The 19,608-nt window shown below is 51.4% G+C and overlaps 1 protein-coding gene and 1 long non-coding RNA gene across 2 annotated transcripts in view; one reads left to right on the plus strand and one right to left on the minus strand.

Annotated features, from left to right (window-relative positions):
• LOC122384541 (sarcoplasmic calcium-binding protein-like) overlaps positions 1-19,608 on the minus strand; it is a 53,307-nt gene that overhangs the window by 32,515 nt on the left and 1,184 nt on the right. Inside the window, exons 2-3 of the mRNA XM_043372074.1 lie at positions 14,284-14,451; positions 11,936-12,088 (exon numbers count right to left, since the gene is read on the minus strand). Of these exons, the coding sequence (XP_043228009.1) occupies positions 11,936-12,088; positions 14,284-14,451 (321 nt within the window). The remainder of the gene's footprint in view (positions 1-11,935; positions 12,089-14,283; positions 14,452-19,608) is intronic.
• LOC122384542 lies at positions 1,754-3,631 on the plus strand. Its single transcript, XR_006257056.1, has 3 exons — positions 1,754-2,014; positions 2,257-2,392; positions 3,074-3,631. It is a non-coding gene; the product is annotated as an uncharacterized LOC122384542 (long non-coding RNA).

Below are 19,608 nucleotides of genomic sequence, written 5' to 3' on the forward strand. Positions count from 1 at the left end.
CCACAGGCCTGACAGCCGAAAGGGGCACCACAGGCCCGCCAGGAGTACCATAGGCCTAGCAGGGGCACCACAGGCCTGTCAGGAGCACCATCGGCCTAGCAAAAGCACTACAGGTCTTCCAGGGGCACCACAGACCTGCCAGGGGCACCAGAGGCCTGCCAGGGGCACTATTGGATTCGCAGGGGAACCACCGGCCTCGCAAGGGCACCATGGGCCTGTCAAGGGCACCACAAGCCTGTCGTTGGCAATTTAGGATTGTCAGAGGCACCACAAACCTGTCAAGGGCACCTGCGTTCTAACAGGGGCACCACAAACCTGCCAAGGCCCAGGGACACCACAGGCTTAGCAAGGACACCACAGGCCTGTCAGGGCCCATGGGCACCTCAGTCATGTCAGGGCCCACCGTAGGCTTGTCAGGGGGCAGGGTAGGTAGGTACCACAGTCTTTCCAGGGGCATCAGCGGCCTAGCAGGTGCAGGGGCACCAGTCATCACATGACTAACCAAAAATAAAGAAAATAAAAAAAAACTGAAAACCCAGCCAGCAATTCGGTTGGGGTGGGGAAAGTGCGGGGACAGTGTTGGGGAAAGCTTGGGGAGAACGTACAATTCCCCTATCGGATCGGGGAATGGTCCGTGTTCCCCATCTCTTCCCCGACTGTATCGGTAATATGTTCAAAAGACATGGGGAAATCACACCGATCCCCGTACGGGGAAAGAGCAGCATTCCCCAATCAAACCCCACTGTTGGGGTTCGGTCGGGTAAAAGATCAGATTCCCCGTACGGGGAAGGGTGCGTTATCCCCGACCCATTTTCAAGAACAGTTTGATTGGGGAAAAGTAGGGGAACTGTTGAAATTCCCCGCTCGGGATTTTACACTTAATCCCCAGACGAATCCCAACCGCCAGTAGGACGTCTTGAGATCGACTTCCAGCATGTAATATAACAAGTATTCAATAAAGAAAAATTGAACCTTGGGAATGCTAAAAGCAGTCTTAGGAGCAGTTCTAAGAGCTATAGGCTCATGCATCGATTGAAGGGAAATATAATAAATAAAAAATATAACGATATAACGATTTTTTTATAATTGTTTACATAACAGGTGATCTGGCGAATGCATCAAACAGTGACCAAATTTGCACCAAATCTCTTTTGCATATCTTCATATCATATGCCTATTTATTTCAGTGTTTTAATCTAAAATGATGTCTGATAATTTTATCAAATCGGCACCGTATCTGGACCAAATGTCTACCAATTGTGTACCAGTTACCTATCATGAAAACGGTTATTCGCAGACATTTGATTGTAGACATTGGATCTATGTAATTTTCGACCTAAAAGAGAGGAAAAGCCGTCTTGGTTTACGGGGCCTGCTAAGCCGTGTGGATGAGGACACGCATACGCCATTACTTTGAACGAGCGTTGGTGCCCTTATTTCATGAGGTAAAAACAACTTTGACAACTTTCAGGATCTATGTTTCTTCTTGTACTGCTGTGGCATAAACATTACGTTTTCTTTCTTCTGTCATCACTCATCGCATTGAAATTGCAAAAGCATCAAAATTTCAACAATACACTGCTTACGACTTAGAAGTGTCGCCTCAACGCAGCGAGGGGAGGGGAGGGAGGGGTAGCAACGGCCGGCCGCCGTCGGTTCCGTCCGCACATCTGGTTGAGGGGCCGGGGCGTCTCCTGTCGCCATCTGTCATCGTGAATGGGGCCGTGCCGACGCGTCAGACGGGATGAACGGGGGAAGTCGGTCCAGAGTCACTGCGCCGCGCGGTTGTGTGAGCAAGCCGTGGGCTAGGTACCGCTCCAGGTCAGACAATGGTTGGCACTGAAGAGTGCGGCGACACTACAGAGCTGTGAACGAAGACGGTGAACGGCGAGATGTGGTGACCGCTTGACTGACCTGTGCCCAAAGTCGTGATCTACCGCTGGGGTCAGTGCGTGAGAAGCTGGACTCGGCACCAACGGAGGACGCAGCTCGACGAGGAAGATATGCTGTGTTGGTAATGAACTAAAGCACTTAATTGTAACGAATCCATGATAGATATAAAATGACGATGATACTAACTCAAATTTATTGTAAAAGACAAAGCTTCCGATACACACAATATCTTGATCACTGTCTAGGGTATGCAGAATATGACGTAAAAATGACAGAGGTCATCAACCTCCGTCTGAGATTATCCTTAAATTGCCCGGACAATATAATGTCATCAGCCTAATCCTTTATCTGGTTCTGTTCTAGAGGGACGTCTGCCGGTTACGACCGGAAGGCTTCCGACGGGACTTGGCAGAACCCACAACAGCAGTATGAACCCGGCGTGGAGTTAATGCGTAATTGCTCGCATGAGCAACCGAAGGGCGACTTCCAGGCGAAGCTGGTTAGCAGTTTATGGGGGTGGGGGTTAGCTTAGAGCTGTTGAACAACCTGTCCTTCACCCAAGTCTAAAGGCTGAGACACACTCTTTCTACAGCCAGAAAATCTCATGCGAGAGCCCATTAATTAAATACATGAAATCACGATCGCTTACAGGGATGTGCGAACGATTGACGCGATTGTAATAAATACATGTATTTGAATAGGCTTTCGCATTCCATTTTTTTTTTTGTCTTCGGAAAGAGCCTGTTTCAGCAGCTCTACTAGACAGCTCTGTTTGTGAAAGGGACTTCATTGCTATCTTGATAAACTAGCAACCGATTTTAATTGTCAAACGGCGTTCATTTATCTGTCAAGTGCTTTCGCGAGGAACTTCGTAAGGCGTAATATAGACGTAAAACATTTATTACCTAATGACTTTCCTGGAATGAGAAATGTTTAGAAGTACAAAATTAATAACTGAATTTTTTCCCCTGTTTTAATTAACTATTCAAAGTATATCACATTCATTTTTTAAGCACTTTTCGTGGAAAAAAAGTTATAAATAAGTGTAATTTCATAAAATGGCATTCAACATGTTTCAGCGTAAGCTGAAATTTCCATAAAAGGACATTTCATGTAGTAGCTAGCTGTAAAACCTGATTGATATACCTACAAGTGCACATATTTTTGTTTTTGTCCACAGCCGCAGAATTCCTGGAGATACGCTGGGACATGGATCATAGCAAGGTGGCTCTCAGCGGCAGCTGACCGCTGAGCTGTGTCTGAAACAGCCAGAAGGAAGACTCGAGTTGTGGATCCAGGGCACTACTGAACGGAAGGCCGGACCAGCTGTAGGGAGACTACAGAAAAGCCGTCGTTCTCAATCTGCTGAACAGACTCCTACTGCAGAGGATCAACTGGGGTTCGACGTGTTAGAACTGGGGTTAGACCGGTTACCAGTGCTCGTGTTCGTCACCTGTTGTTTGTCACTGCTGCGCTGCCGCTGTAATGTTTGCCACCTGCTAAGCGTTCACAATGTGTCTTAAGTGAATAATAACTTTTTTAGCGTTTGTCTTGATTTGTAACGAGTATATCAAATATCAATTATCAAGCATGTTAACCTTTCATCAAATGAAGGACTCCACATAAAAATAGTATAGGCTGTGGTGGTACAGACACCTACCATGCTTGGCCGACTGTTGTGTATTGATCTAGTCGTTGAAGCATCCTGAAAGTCTGGAAATAAACAGGCATGGCCAAATGGATTGGTTCTAATTATTTTCATGTGTGGTTTTATCGTTTCCCTATTGCGGGGAAACAAGTGGACAATTTTGTTTGTATGTAAACAAGTATGTTTACAGACAAAATAAATAGTCATTGTCAATTTTAATGGGACCCGATTTGTTTCCCAGTGCGGTTTTTTACTGGCTTCTCCGTACGGGGAAAAAAGCAGACAAGGAGGTAGGGCCATTGCCAAGTCGGGGAACGGCCGGGGCTCGCGCGGGGAAAAGGTCTGGGAACGTTAGGGGAAAATCACGGTTTCCCCGATCGGGGAAGGTCTCCAGTAAGTATAAACCCGTATAGCCGGGTGGGGGAATGTGCGGGGCTCGCACAGGATCTTCTTGGGGAAAATGTTCGATAACCCCGTACGGGGAACCGACCTTAACAACGGGTTTTAACCATAGTCGGCGCGGGGGTAGCCTGGGGGACGTTTGGGGAACGCTTGGGTAGTTATACCGTTTCCCCGTACGAATCCCGCACAAAGGTCCCCGCACAAAGTGTCTCAAATCCCAAGCGAACGCTCCGTTTTCCCCAAGAGAACGGTTGGGGTTTCCCCGAGCCTGCCCCAAGCTCGCCATAGGCCTTCCCCGTACGGGGAAAGCTCCGATTTGCTGGCTGGGAATAGGGCACCACCAAAATTAAGTGGCCGAAATCCGTTGAGGTTTTAATTTTGGGCATAGGTAGGGGCACCACTTCGATTCATGGCCCTCCCCTTGGAGTTTTCCCCGAATCTGCCCCTAGTACTAATAGGTACATCAAATTTAAGGGGGGGCACCTTGCTATTGGTGCCCCCTTGCAGAATTCAAGGGGGGGCACGGTGCCCCGGTGCCCCCCCCCGTTCCGCCGCCTATGTCTGCCAGCGCTGCTGTGAGCAAAGACAACGGCATGACAGCGTTGCAATGATTGTCACGATGCCAGCAATGCCGGCAATGCTCCGCTCCGCCGGAAACGATGAGAGGTGGGAAGGAGAATCCAGCGCTGCATAAATTAAACAGTCATCAGGTTTCGCGCTGTCTGGCTTTGTCCTGGGCCTGGCTGCAGAAAGGATCAGCAGCAGCTGCCGGTGCATGGACTGCCAAAAATGTCCACCATCCTGCTTCGCTCAGTTTGGAGCGCTGCAAACCAACCAGGTGCCAACGCAAACAATGGCATTTTCTTAGTCTCTTTGTATGTACGCCTTTGTTGGAGCGCACACATGCGCCGAGGACAGGGTCGGACGTGGTCGAAATCGAGAGACACGGCCCACTCGTTTCTGTCGCACGAGCGAGAACGGGTCACAGAACGGGCGAGGGACGATGGCTCTACCCATACAGCCGGACTCTCAGACCCGCCCCGCCCCAGCTGGTGATAGCGAGTGCTCGCTGGCAGGACAGGGCGGTGACGCTCATTATCCCGTCGCAGCTGTGGGAGCGGACGGGTGTAGCACGGATGGGAGTGGCTCTAGTTCACAGGGCGGTTACAGCACCCGTCCACGACTGAGGCGCACCAAATAAGTCTCCAGAGCTGCCACCGCGGGCGCTCGCTCCACAAGGGAAGAGTTGCATCATGGACCACATCAGCCCTGTCCAGGCTAATGGATATTCATGGGGTTCGTGCCGAGACAGTTAAGTTCATAAACCAATTGAAATTGCTGGTTAGCGAGGCCATCTCAGCCATAAATCTTGTTTTGTTTTTGAGGGACTCGGGGTCATGTTTAGCAGCTTTGACCTCCAAATTTAGAGAGTTTGAATAATGGAGTTGAACCACCTAGTTAGCATGCTCAGATGTGATTACAAGTACGAGGTCACAAACTTTAACTGGAACAGTGGAACACCGAACATGAGCGGACAAATATTACACAGGATTGCCGAAAAATAAATATTTCCTCAAACATAAATATTTTTCCCTGGCCGCCGGTTCTGCTCTCTGTCACAGGAGATCAAAGACAACAAAAACAGGAGAGACTGCGTCGGTCCGGCCGGCGCCCTACACCCAAACACCCTTCACCGTCCGGCCCCGGGCCGCTCGCCGGTCAACGCCCCCGCAGCGACACAAACAACTTCTCTCCAGACGGCCAGTCCCGTCTCTGTCCTGAGCAGGAGAGGCTATCGTTCAGCGGCCGTCGTCCAATGTACTCGTAGGGGAGAGTGGGGTAAGATGCCCAGGGTGGGAAAGACGCCCCACCCCCTCTAGCGACGAAACAAAGAATCGGACCTGGAAATTAATGTTCTTAGCGTAAAGCGGAAGCCTGCCTTGTTAACGGCACAAAAAATTGCGAAGCTCAGTTGGGCAACGGCTGGCTGATGACTGCATGTTTTTTATTTGCTGCTTTCAAAAAATATTTTGGTGTCAGAACATTGTAAATATCAAAGAAGGTAAATAATTTTTGCGTCCCTTGCTATAGTCGTGATACATTAGCATGCGTGTACTGTGTCCCAAAGAGTTTGTTTCATGGTGTAGTTTTATGGCTAACAAATTGTACTGATTTAATGTTACTTCGGTACCTTGGGGTAAGATGCCCCCTGTCCTGATGGGGAAAGACGCCCCCCTAAATCCGTAGGCTGTCCTTCAAACAGCCCGTCAAATCATTTATTACATACTTGTGATGTAGACAAAAGCCGATCCAGTGGCGGATCCAGGGGAGGGCAAAATGGGCATTTGCCCTCCCCAAAGCCAAATCGTGTGGGCAAGACTATCTTTTTGCCCCTCCCAAAGCATGTAGCGATGAGCAAATCTAATACGGCGTCGATGCCTACAGGGTGTTGCAGCTAAATTGGGAATTTTTCCCGCTTACACTTAAAGTGGCATAACTCAGTAGAATGAAGAGACAGAGCTTTCAAACTTTGAACGTGTATTGACGCACATGTTCTCTACCCTCTCACTCAATGTGGCCACCATGAGCCTCCTTCACCATCTCCAGGCGGCGTCGGAACGCGCCGCACGCGCGCTGAGCCTCCATAGGATCGATGCTGCTGGCTGCCTTCTTGATGGACTTCTTGAGGCTCGAGATGCTGTCATGGGCACGTGCGTTGGACCTCTCCTCAATCGCGCTCCACATCCAAAAGTCGCACGGATTTAGGTCGGGTGAGTTTGGAGGCCACGTATCCTTTGGGACATACAGAGGGATCTTCCGACTAAGGAAATCCTGCACCCTCCGGGAAGCATGAGCTGGAGCCGAGTCCTGTACAAGTGTGACTTTCTTCAGGTCGTAGTACTTCGCCATCCAGGGCAAAAGCACTTCTTCTAGGATGGCCAGATACTCCTCTGCGCCGATTCTTTCTCCAGCAGGTATGAAGTGAGGGGGCATGACGCGACCGTCGCTCGCGACGGCTCCGAACACCATCACAGAGGCTGGATTTTTGCTTATCATCACTGGTGGAACATCACCGGGGTTCGAGGCGATGACTCTTGAGTTCCGGCGGTTGGCAACTTCGTCTACCACAAACTTCTTTTCGTCCACAAAGACTCTCACGTCTCCTCCATGGTTCTTGAGCTGGTTCAGAACCATCGGGACCCTCTCCTTCCGTAACGCTTTTAGACGCTCCGTCAGAAGGTTCTGCCGTTTCCTACTATACGACCTCATCCCGAGGTTCTCCTTGACAGCCCTGCTAATGGTGCTTTTGCTCACCCTTCGGTCTCGCGCTAGCTTACGCATTGAGACACCTGGTTTGGCCTCAATAGACCTTTTCAAGCCCGCGAGAAACCGAGGATTCCGTTTGCGGTCACTTCGCGGCGCATGGGGACGTCTACTGACATCTCCTCCACCGTCCATAGTAGCGACAGTGCGATATACCGTAGACTTCGGGTATCCTGTTGCGATAACGATCTCTTTCGCGCTTTGTCCAGCGCGAACTAATTCAGCAACTGTACATCTACGCTGTTCCTCCATGACTGTTATCGGTTTTCGTGCATCAAAAATATTAGCACGTGAAAGAGCATTGTTGAAATAGTATCATGTCAAATTTTCAGCCATATCCTCCAAATAACAAAATTGTGATTAGGTTACGAACTTTGTCCCAATTTAGCTGCAACACCCGGTATATGGACGAAAAGCAGGGCTTCTTTCCGTGACGGCCATTCCGAAGGAAGGAGCTGACCACTGGCTGCTGATATTTTGGGTCGATATGCTGATATTAGATTGAACCCCCTGAACTGAATGCATGCATAAGCATATGCAGTGTGGCCAATGGCCATGGTGTGAGGTAACACGGGGCAAGATACCCAGTCGGGTAAGACGCCCACCACCCTATATTCGAAATTACCTAAGCAATCCACAGTTTTGTCATTTGTTGGGAGCCTCATTGCTGTGGAGCGTTCCGCGTAAAAAACGGCGACATGCCTAGCCGCCATTTTAAACCTATTTTTTGCATATGTTCTGAACATGTCAGACCAAGGTCTCTCAAGGTCACGAAGTCACTAAGCTGTACCTCAAGTGACATAACCTAAAAACAGTTCCAATGCTTGCCATAGCTAAACCGAGTGACGGATCGCTTTGAAACGTTCAGCAGTTAATAAGGGTAACAGTAGGTACCTATGTACAAAATGTTAGTCACATGATTTTTATATCAATGACCTAGGGCTAGGTCATTTTTGCGACCTTTCCACTATAAGTCAATAAGAGAAAATTGAAAGGCACCTTTTTTGGACAAACCTCCTGTCCGGTAGCTCAGTTGGTAAAGCAATGGACTCCCGGTAGTGAGAGCCCGGGTTTAAGTCGCTCCGGCGCTCGATATTTGAGACTCCTGACGGGGATGGTCTGAGGTTGGTGGGAGCAGCCGCAGCCAGTCAAAGTCAGGAGTGGTACAGGCCGTGTCCGGCTTTGAAGGGCACGTTAAACATTGGCATCGTTAAACGTTAAACTAAATTCTCCTGTCGCCCGGAATTACGCGATCGGACGGTAGAGGTCGGGCTCTACGCAACAAGCTCTGCTTAGCGTAGGCTCCGGCTCCCGTCAATCCGCCCTTTCTAACATTCGTGCTAAATTTATAAGAAACGTCACTCTTAACAATACCGAGTTACAACCTAAACAGCACACAGTGAACCGGAAAATAGCACCCGTGACCCCTCCTTATGTCCCTGAGATCATCTCAGGTCACGAAAGATATGCAATAGTTTGCAGCAATTCGCTAATAACTTCTGCTGGAGGCATTCTAGAGCAATAGAAACACATTAGATTTGTTCAGCTTTACGATACGGATCGACTGATATGCAACACGGCCTTTTCCGGTCAGGTCATGTCTTGACCAAATGTCAAAGTTGTAAGTTCACTTTCTAAGATCAAATTATAACTCATTCGACGCGTCTTCGCGAGAGGAACACGATGCCGGTAAAAGTAAGATTGCACAAGGTTTGATTCAAAAGTTATCGCAGAAAATCCGTTCGCGTAAAAATAGTTACGAGCGAGCGAGCGCAGCGAGCGAAGTGAGTCTTTTCAATATAACGGAAAAATCTCAGTATGAGCGGCCCGGCCCGGCCCGGCCCGGCCTGTAACGCTTTTGAGAGGCTTATATCTCAGCAACCGCTGGACCGATTGGCCTGCGGTCTTTTTTGCTGGGTAGCCCCATCCCTTCTACCCCGTAATTGACTACTTTTGATACATCTCAGTGACCGTCGTGGCACGTGCCACGTGAAAAGTCAAGGGTGTTCAAGCTGTTTTGCAAAAGTAGTGATTTTGATAGGCTCATATCTCAGCAGCCGCTTGGACGATTGACTTGCGGTAATTTTTATAGGGCAGCTGCATCCTTTCTACCAAAAATAGGATACTCTCGATGCATGTGGGTCACCCCCAGTGCACGTGCAAAATACAACAATAAGAGGTGTCAAATTTGTTCCCATTTTAATAACTCGGTAATTACTGGGGCGATTTCGCTGAAACTTGGCATACAGGTAGGCACCCACCAGGCAATGCATTCCCATGTGTTGCGGTTAAGGTGCTACTGCACGTGCGCACGTGCAGGGGGCGTTTCCAGATCTCGAGAACGGCTGGGCCGATTGCGCTCAAAATTGGTACACGGTTGGAGACCGGTTAGTAGGGTGCCGTGCAAAAGTCAGTTTGGACCCCGTTTGCACGTGCGCACGTGCAGAATGCCGCTTCCAGATCTCAGGAACGGCTGGGCCGATTGCGTTCAAATTTGGTACACCGCTAGCGACCGGTTAGAAGGGTGCTTTGCGCAAGCCCGTTGGAAGTACCCTCTCGCCCTTCCGCACGTGCAGGGCTCACTATCTCGCTCGCTCGTTCTTCGCCCAAAAGGCGTTATACTGGTATATATTATGGCAGTTTCCCCTGGAGGCTAAACCGTTGATCTTAGGTCCAATCTGAGCGAATTATCCAGAAAGAGCAGTAACAGTGCTATCAAATTAGCTTTTCTGGGGCGCTCTAGCTCTATTCGTTTCCGAGTTATGCGCCAGTTCTTCAAAAATTGTCGAAACTGGACCTAAATATTATCGGGATTTGGCCTTTGATGGGCTCTGGTGATCTGACATCTGACCTGACCTTAAAAGTGACTGGGGTAATTTGGTCATTATGTTTGACACTCTTTCAAACGCCGCCTACCGCGTGTTGCTACGTGGCCCAGTAGCCGAGTTAGAAGGGATATGGGTGTTCAAACATCCCCCAGGGGCATGAAAATCCAGGAGCCCCAGCGCGGCTGGGCACGGGCTAACATAAGACATTTTACACCACCTTACGGTAAGATGGTGTAACTGGCGTTGTGAAGTAACTTGGTCACTGGCGCGGTGGTGGGTCGGGGTCGCCAATGGTCGGCTAAACTTTTGCCCTCCCCAAACGGATCGGCTGGATCCGCCCCTGAGCCGATCTGGGACTATTGAGAGTCCAGTACGGTCGGGTGCTCCCCATGCCGGTCTCTCGGCCCACATAGCGACTTTTTGGGCGGCATCTGACTCTGAGAGCCCTCACGACGGCCTCTGTGGGCCCAATTATTGGCTCCAGGGCCCATCACGACATCCTTTGAGTGCTCCCACGTTGGCCCCACGGGCCGCACTGGCATCGGAGGTCCCCACGATGGGCTCGAGGGCCCTCAAGCATCATGAAGACCTATAAGAGCCCCACAGTGGTCTCCGAACGCCACCACGGAGGCTTGTTTGGCCGCGCTGGACTATGATGGCCCTAACGATGACCTCTGAAGCCCCTTATGACTACTTTTGAGGGCCCTTATGATGACGTTTGGTGTCTACTGCAGGCTCGAAGGGACTACTGATTCGTTCAGGCGATTCACGTGCCCATTTATGTCACTTATAGTGCAGGGGGCATCTTTCCCAACGTCAGGGGGCGTCTTTCCCACCCTGTGGGGTAAGATGCCCCCTTTCACTTCTTCAGGAAAATGCAAAAAAAGTAATAATATTTCAGGCACGAAAGTGTGATATTTTTGGAGAAAAATGATGTCGGCTTCCGTTGAAACTCCAAGTTTTTGCTTTCCCATCGTCATTTTCGAATAATATATGACATAGTAAACCCCTGGGCATCTTTCCCCACTCTCCCCTATTGTCATTGCTCCGATGGGACTGGATAGAACTGCATCCGGAATATCGACAGGAGAGAAGGAAATAACCATGGACCGTACCAGCTCTAGCCGCCACTGGCCCTTGCCTTCAACTGGCGTACAATGTTCGGCATTGCTCGAAATCACGATACTGTGATAGCATCGGTGGGTTCAGGGCGGGTAACAAGAGGCTTCAAAGGGATGACGTATGGGTAATCGAGGAGCAACACGGCTAAGTCCGGCACCAGTTTACGGCTAAAACAGCGCCAGGGAGTTATAAAGTCAACAAGCTTGTATGCTGTATATGGTAAACTAAACTTGTTACCAGAAGCAGGCACGCCAACCGAGCATGCATGCACCAGGAAGTATGTGCACCGAATGTATGTCAGTTTGGCCGATAGATATACGGCAGATCAGGCCCGTGTCACTCGCTCTGAATAGTTCAGTCTGAAGGTCAAAATCTGTCACCAGCGCAGTGTCATGCCTATCTGAACGCCAGCTAGAAATATTCATGATGACCTCAACGGCACTACCGGCAGGTATTGTATTCACCAGCGAACCGTTTCGGTTGTAGTGTCTCATATCAAGAGTCCAAAGTTGAGGGTCGAGGCAAAACAGGGGAGTGTTGTTGCCAAGTGAATCAGAGGCCTCGTGAAATTGGCATTTACATCCACTAAGTAGCTGGGGTGTAAGAGGGATATGTCGATTGCCCAATTGATACCTATATCTGCTGTTGGTGTATCATTTCATTACAATGTGCTAGCTATGCCAGAGCCGCGTCTGTACAACTGGCGGCGAGAACCCACCTTGTAGAAGAAGGCCCAGACGGGCATCTGTTTCTTGTCGGTGGTCTTGTAGGCCGGCTGGTTGATGGCGTGCTGTAGCGCCTTGATGAACTCCTCCTGGGTGATGCTGGAGTGCGGGTCGCTGACCTCGCCCAGCCAGTACTCCCATAGTCTCTGTAAGTAGGGTCAGGTTAGGTCAGGTCAGGTCAGGTCAGGGTGGGTTAGGACGGGACGGGTCGCTGACCTCCCCAGCCAGTAATCCCGCAGCCTCTGTGGGAGGGCACGGTAGATCAGGTCAGGTCAGGTCATGGTGGTTAGAGCAGGGCAAGACGGGACAAGACAGGGCAGGGCAGGGCAGGGCAGGGCAGGGCAGGGCGGGGCAGGGCAGGATAGGGCAGGTTGGCTCAGGTCACAGAAGTGCGACACGGAACAGCGCGGACAGCGAAAAGGACAATTATGGGCCAGGTCAACAACAAAACAATGAGTAGGGCTGCGCTTCAGACCGAGGATAATCTAATGGTATGGGGCAAGACCACAGTAGGCACTCCTTGAATCAAGGGCAAACTTAGAATCCAAACATGTTTCAAACTGTCCGATGCAATAACGCAGGACATATATCAGCGCTGAGTCACTGATTCGATTGACGTATGCTCGCACCAGCAGACCCCACAAACACGCTCCCTGCTGCCGTCAGAGCCGGCCGACATCCCGCTCCAATAAACGTCACACGCCAGGGCCGGGATAAACAACAGTGGACTACAGACGACTGCCGACCGCTGCGCTCTGTCCCAGCGGGCGAGACCTTCGGTGTGCTGTGACAACAAACAACCCGGAGCAGTTCACACATGGTGCGGTCCTATTGCAAACGACACAAGCGTAGTGGGATTCGGTCGAGGTTGACATTGCTGGGGGCAGTAGTGGCATGTCGGTAGCTGTGGTGCTTCGTTCTACAGTGATGGTGGTCATAAAAAGGCAGAAAGAGAAGAGATTGCGGTTTATGTCCCGACGTTCATGGCTCGAGTGCACCAGCTTATGACGATGCATGTACAAATGAAAGCAGCTTCTCCTGACATTTGGACATGATTCTTTCGGAAACTTGAGTACAACTGATATAAAATGATGCATAATATTGACGGAAAACTCAAGGTGAGAGTCCATAATTGAAGCCAGACAGCAAATAACCGATGATAAAGATTCAAACCTCAAGACTTCGTCTGTCATCGGCTGAAAATCGCTGCGAACATTTTCACGGCTCACTATCACCCAGCACTAATACAGCTCAGTCACGAACATTAACAGTCTCGCAGTCACGCGACTCCCATTCAGCCTTGGTCGGAACCATGAGCTCCCGTGATCTAGAGTGGGCTCTATCAGTGCCACGCGGCCACCCTCCCGGACCGGGAGGCGAGGGGGTCCCGGTGCCCCTCCATGCCCCCTCCCGGTGCACCCCTGCCTCGCGGGGTGGGTGGTACCGCGCTCCAAGGTAATTTATGCCCTCCCCTCCGTCCCCATAGCACAACTCATGGCAAGCTGGTGACTGGGAGACCCCGCTCCGCCCACAGTCGTGCCTAGTTGTGACCCAGAGCCCGGTACGGTCGTGAGGCTCCAGAAGGAAGGAAGAAAGAGGAACAGGAAGGCAAGAAGGCTGGACCCGACCGGTGCCGACCTTTTCAAGACTAAAAATCGGAAGTGCTTCCTGATCAGATGTCTTCCGTACTGAGACGAATGGGACGGCTTTTTAACGGACTGCCGTGGACAGCAAATGACTTGCACGGCGAAATGAGGTAACGCGAGTGTCGAGTACTAGGCTGATGACGGTCACGTCGCCACTCCACTACTACCGGAAGCCTCTTGTGGTTCAGTTAGGCGGCCACGGCGCAATTACACACCCGGGCCGGCCTCCACTACCTACTACCGACCAATTATTCCCTGCCGGAATCACCTTAGTTAGACCACAACTCATCATTTGCTCGGTGCCGCCGTGGCTGGTTCCTACGGGTTGCCCTTGGCCTTGTGCTGCCTAAGGCCGATCAGTCGATCGGCCACTTCAACCCAGACATGATGCAACCCACCTGTAAGACCTTGGCAACGCATCGACAATAACAAGCCATAAATCTCAGTCAACCTCTCGCCTCCCCATCCCAGTAGTTCGCTCGCCTGCAGACTTTTTAAAACTCAGCTAACCACTCACCGATACTGCAGAACCTCCCTCAGAACTAGCTAGACCTGGTACCCATCCGCTCAGTCAAACCCTCATCAACCAGCCCATTTCTCCCCCTCCCTTTTCGAGCGTTGTATGAGTATCCGTTCCAGCGACGTGCGAGACTCCACCCCCCCCCCTCCCTGTGTTTTGTCGCCCCGCTCCTTACCCGGAAGTTGAGCATGGTCTCGACCTCCTCCTTCATGCCGATGTCTGTGTTCTGGCAGAGCCGCGTCTGGACGCGCACATAGTCGGTCCAGTCGATCCGGCCGTCTCCGTCCGTGTCGTGCAGCTGGAACAGCGTCACCATCTTACGCTTCCAGAACTCGCTCGAACCCTGCGGAGAGACGGAGGGGGGTCAGAGAGGGCGGCAGAGGGTCAGTCAGGCGGGGTGGCAGGCAAAGAGGATGACGGCTTTGCATTCAGGCGGGGGAGATGAAACCCAGTGGAATGCCGATGGTTGTGAAGTTGAAGGTAGCCGTGCCGACGTGTGTGAAGCCCCGGAGAATTCGAGCTTCTACCGAGAAGGGAAGCCAGTATATGGTTAACAGCTGAGGGTGTCTGCTCAGCAACAGCATCGCTGCCATGCCTACTGCGGATCATGCCTACTCTAAATAGCAGTAAAATAAAGTCCGTGCGCACTACTCTACTGGTCAGGTGCGGTGGCATTCAAATAATCCCAGTCTGTATCGACTTAGCTTTGATCCGTGCATGGCTCTCGAGACTAACCCTTGAGAAAACCTCCGCGTACTCAGGCATAATCCTTTGGTAAACGGAAGTCATGTAACCCACTTGCACGAGTTCAAGTTGTTTGTACAAGTTGTTAACTCTTCGGAGCGATTGTTTGCGTTCAGATGCGAATCTCTCATTCCGAACCCATGCACGATCAGTTTGTCAAGTAGCCACTGCAGCTGCCCGATTGTCACCTACAAGTGTAAATACACGTACGGCAAACAGTTGGGGACCGGCCGGCGGAGGCGCGGTGGCCAGCAGTTGCACACGGCACTGAGACAGCAGCGTGAGCCGGCCCTGTCAACAGAGCGACAAGGAGCGTTCGGTCAGCCGGGACCCAGAGTCGGCCCTGTCAACACAGCGGCAGGATGAGCTCGGTCAGCAGGATAGCACCTTCGCCGGTGTCGGCTCTGGTCAGTGCATCGCTGGGTGTTGACTGAGGGAACAAAAGGACCACAGCCGAGTATCGCAGTAGGCCGGGTGCGTATAAGTCGTAGCGAGCTCAGTGCAGCCTCTACGCTCTGCAGGACAGAATCGGTCCTCTCAAGGCTCCTGCAACGTGCAATGCGCACCGCGCAGTCTTCCCTCCGGACCGAGAATCAATATTGAACGGGCGAAGAACCAAGCGAAGGTGCACTGTCGCAATGCGCTCCGGTTCTGCGTCACTGTGCGTGCGTTGCCCGAGTACTATCGGCATCCTCGCTGCGTTGAATTGAAAATTGTTATAGTCTGATATGAATAAATGTCAGTGAGTGCATTCACTAATCATTTGCCAGGACAATGTAGACGCGATGATGCGATACCATTTAGTGCTAAATCGATAAAGCAAAGGTGGATGAATAATTCAAGCTAAAGAAGCTTAAATTTAAATACCTAAATGAAATTATCAAAGGCCTATACATACAAGAACGGATTCTGAAGTGAGAGACCAATGACTCAGCACAACACACAGAAACGTTACGATTGTAATCAGTGGATTACTGACGAAAGGTGTGCCAAATACAGCAAACATTACCAGGTGGTTCGCAATGCCTATCATTGCATCAGCAAATAAGAACAGAGGATAGAGGCAACAACACATTGCCATCCGTCCAGCTGTTATCCTGATGCAACAACTCGTCCACCGGTGTCCCCGGCGGAGCGTTTTTCACACGTTATCCTCAGATATTCCCCGTTCGCTCTAAGCCCGCGGCTCACCGGGCGAACACAATGCAGTGCATGTGCCATTGAGTCCGGTGTTGCATCATGGGACCGTTGGACTGTAGCGGCGCCGGTACGATTTTCCAAACCGGTGACACACAGAGACTGATGAAACGACCACCAGCAGAGTCATGTTGGGGCGGCCAGGCCTCTGTGTGTGGCGACCACTGGTAAATACATGGAAAGGTCCACCGGTCCGACCACCAGTGGACAGAGCAGCCGTCCCGACTGGGCCAAGGCCCGGCGGCGCCTCCCCGTCTGCTCAGCCGACATGCCGCAAACCGCTAACCCAGTACGGCACAGACTCGGAGCACGATCCACACGCTCTGCAACTTCCCGACCTCAGCTGATGCAATGCGGAGGAAAGTCGCTCGCCGGCAGCGCCCGACCAGCTGCCCTTCCAGGGAAGGGAGCCGGGAGCGTAATACCAGTGCCGCACGAATGTGGAGTGAGTATACCAGCGATACGAAGACGGGGTGATATGATAACTGTCCGAACCGGCGGCAGCGGCGGAAATAAAGCAGAAGGAACACGGCTGGCACGTGTGACCCAGATCCCTTAATTGGATTCTCACCATAAGCGGCGATATCCGTCAGACCTGTCATATAAACGTCTGATGAAGGACAGCTACTGTGTCTTGCAGCACGCTTTGTCTGCAGACGATCGGCTACCGAACGGGTTATCAATAATGATGGTAATCGACTAGGTACAAGGCGGCTCAGAAGTGAAATTCGTTTAACGATCCTATGATTAACGAATTTCTAGGAGTCATTACACTTTACCCAATCATTCACTTCGCCGACCTAGCTAAAAGTAAAAGCGGACCTTTTCGGAAACAACACCGATATCGGACGCTGAACTGACACCTCGATGCGAAGAGCAAACACTCGAGCGAGCGGTCAGTGCTCTATGCACTAAGCAGTATGCAGCACACCAAGCAAAGTCAGCGATCCCGTCAGTCGACTGACGACTCCGTCGGTCAGTTTCTTGCTCCTTCGGTCCGTCAGTTCGCCTCACTCAAAAACTGGCGGCTGAGCCGAGTGAGACAGGTAACAGGCAAGATGAGCGTTCAGTGCACGGGTTCGTTCTGTCGCCGGAGTCTGGTACGCGTTGTGTTATTATAATGTTCACTGGTATTGCAACAGGCCGAGCTGTCTCGAATCATTTCCCGGAGGGGGGAGGGAGGGACGGAGGGCCGGAGAGGGAGAGGGAGAGAGAGAGAGAGAGAGAGAGAGAGAGAGAGAGAGAGAGAGAGAGAGAGAGAGAGAGAGAGAGAGAGAGAGAGAGGAAAGGAGCGGAAAGGAGCGGAAAGGAGGGGAAAAGGGAGCGTGAGAAGGATGGAAAGAGATATAAGGAGAGAGGGAGATGGTGGTAGAGTGAGAGGGTGCTAAAACGAGAAGGTGATAGAACAAGAAGGGAAACTGTTACAGAACAGCAGGATCGTCCAGTGACGGGTCCTAGCCCCTGCCGCTCCGGTGCAAACTGGGTCAGACTAGAAATGCTGTGTGGACATTCTGAGAACCTCAGCCGCCGACCTATGGACCCCGGACACGGCAGACAGCGCGGCACGTCTCAGCGCAGTGACTGTGCCCACGTCCCCCTCCTGACCTCCAGCTGATGTAACCCTTCACGAGGCGGCGTCGTCCGCGGGACGAGGAGACCTTGGTCACGGCGCACGCCACCCGCCGCCGCACACTCGGAGATGACGCAACGCGTGCTGTGCTGCTCCGTGAGCGAACACAGGCCGAGCCTGGTGACCCTCGGCGCTGCTCCCACCCGCTCCACAGCGTCCTTCGACCTCGGGTCACAGCCGACCCCGCAGCTGGTGCCGTACGGACCGGAGTTCACACCAACCGCGGCAGCGACACGTGCCGATCGCCAGGGCGAGGCAGCGTGACCTGTGTTCGGTGTCAGATCTCCGTGAAATGGATATCGGTGGTATGTAGTATTGCAGTATAATAATTATATGCAGCACCCCGTACCCGAAATATGCATGGTGAAATTGAGCACGTTTTCCTGGAATATAGACCGACCATTCACAGGTGAAAAAGTCTCCTGACACCTTCACAGCAGACACAAGAAATGCTGGCTGGCGTTTGCCCGTTGCCATCAATTGCAGAACTGAGTCTCGTCGTGCAAAATACAGACAGGCGGCGGCGGTCGGACGATTTATTTATAATTTGACCCTAATAATCAGCAATGGCGGCCGCGGCACTGACGGTCAGACACGTGGCGCCTTCTGATGAGCACAGAGGCAGCTACTGCGCTGACCCTCGGCCGCTGAGGGTCGACTCGGCGGGGCAGCGGTCACCGGCTCAGCGCCGGTCCCGAAGGGGAGGAGAGCGCTCACAAGGCTGGACGGCCACATAGGAGTGCGCTATGCACAGAGCAGGATCCGTGTTCAGAGGGGAAGCTCCAAACGTGCAGGCGAGCTCCGGGCGTTGTTTACTAGCCAGTGGTCGTAGCGGCTGCTCAGGTTAACATTCTACCACTACGAAATCGGCCTTATTAGCAGTCATACCGTGTTCGCTGACCACAACACAACATCGCCACTCAGTACCGCGCGGAAAACGTGACGAGGCTCCAGCAAGGCCGCTGGTGCCCCGGGGACGCGCTTTAGTGACTCAGAATAGCGAGACTGACTGGCACAAGCGGCAACTGTGCCAGTGCAAAATGCGAGTCATTAGTGGGAATAAGGAAGCATCACCTAGGAAATGCCGCTACATTCACTTCATGGACTCTAATTAGCGATCGCAAATAAGGTGGATCGGATGATGATAAGCAATAGGCCGTAGGCGAGGAAATACCTTTGATCTATATCATAAATAAAAAAAAACATATAAATAAATCATGGATAAAAACCAGAACTATCAAAAGTTTGTGGCGTGCAATAATAATAAGCCGGTGAGCAAAAATTGATTCCACCAAACTACAAAGTTTGACTTTTGAGAAAACGGCACTCAAGCCTGTCGAAACCAAACAATGCGATAAGCCTGTGTCCAATCCAGCCGAATAACCGGATAGGCAGCTGGGCCAAGAGACCTTCTCACGGCACTTTAATCGGCTCGGAACTGACTAATCCGGCTGATCAGGGTCTGACAGCCACTCGACAACAGCACTCGACGGTGTACGGTGGCGCAGCTCGTACTGTATGGTGGACGTACTGCAGTGGGGCTGCGGAGTTGCAAGAAGTCGTAATCAGAGCGTAGAAGTCGTAAGACCGGCACAACTCTTTGTTTTGAAAATATGGCTTATAAATGACGATTTAGTTAACCGTGCGCTTCAAAGCTTTTATTTTTGTGGGAGTTCTGTCAGCTGATCGAAGTGGCTCTTTACGACCGGCATCTTCTATTCGGAGGTTCCCAACATCGCTTCACTACGGCAAACAGCCGGAAGTGAATGAATGAATGAATGAATGAATGAAGGGATGAATGAAGCGAATCTTTAGTGCCCTGAATGAATCAATGAGTGGGCACCGACCGTGAATTTATGCATCGAAAGCGAAGATGCCCAGCCAATAAGTGGTCGTTCTGCATCACGTCTCAAGCATTCCGAAGAATTA

Source organism: Amphibalanus amphitrite, unplaced genomic scaffold (genome assembly GCF_019059575.1).
Source record: "Amphibalanus amphitrite isolate SeventyFive unplaced genomic scaffold, NRLGWU_Aamphi_draft 000193F_arrow, whole genome shotgun sequence".
NCBI lineage: Eukaryota > Metazoa > Arthropoda > Thecostraca > Balanomorpha > Balanidae > Amphibalanus > Amphibalanus amphitrite.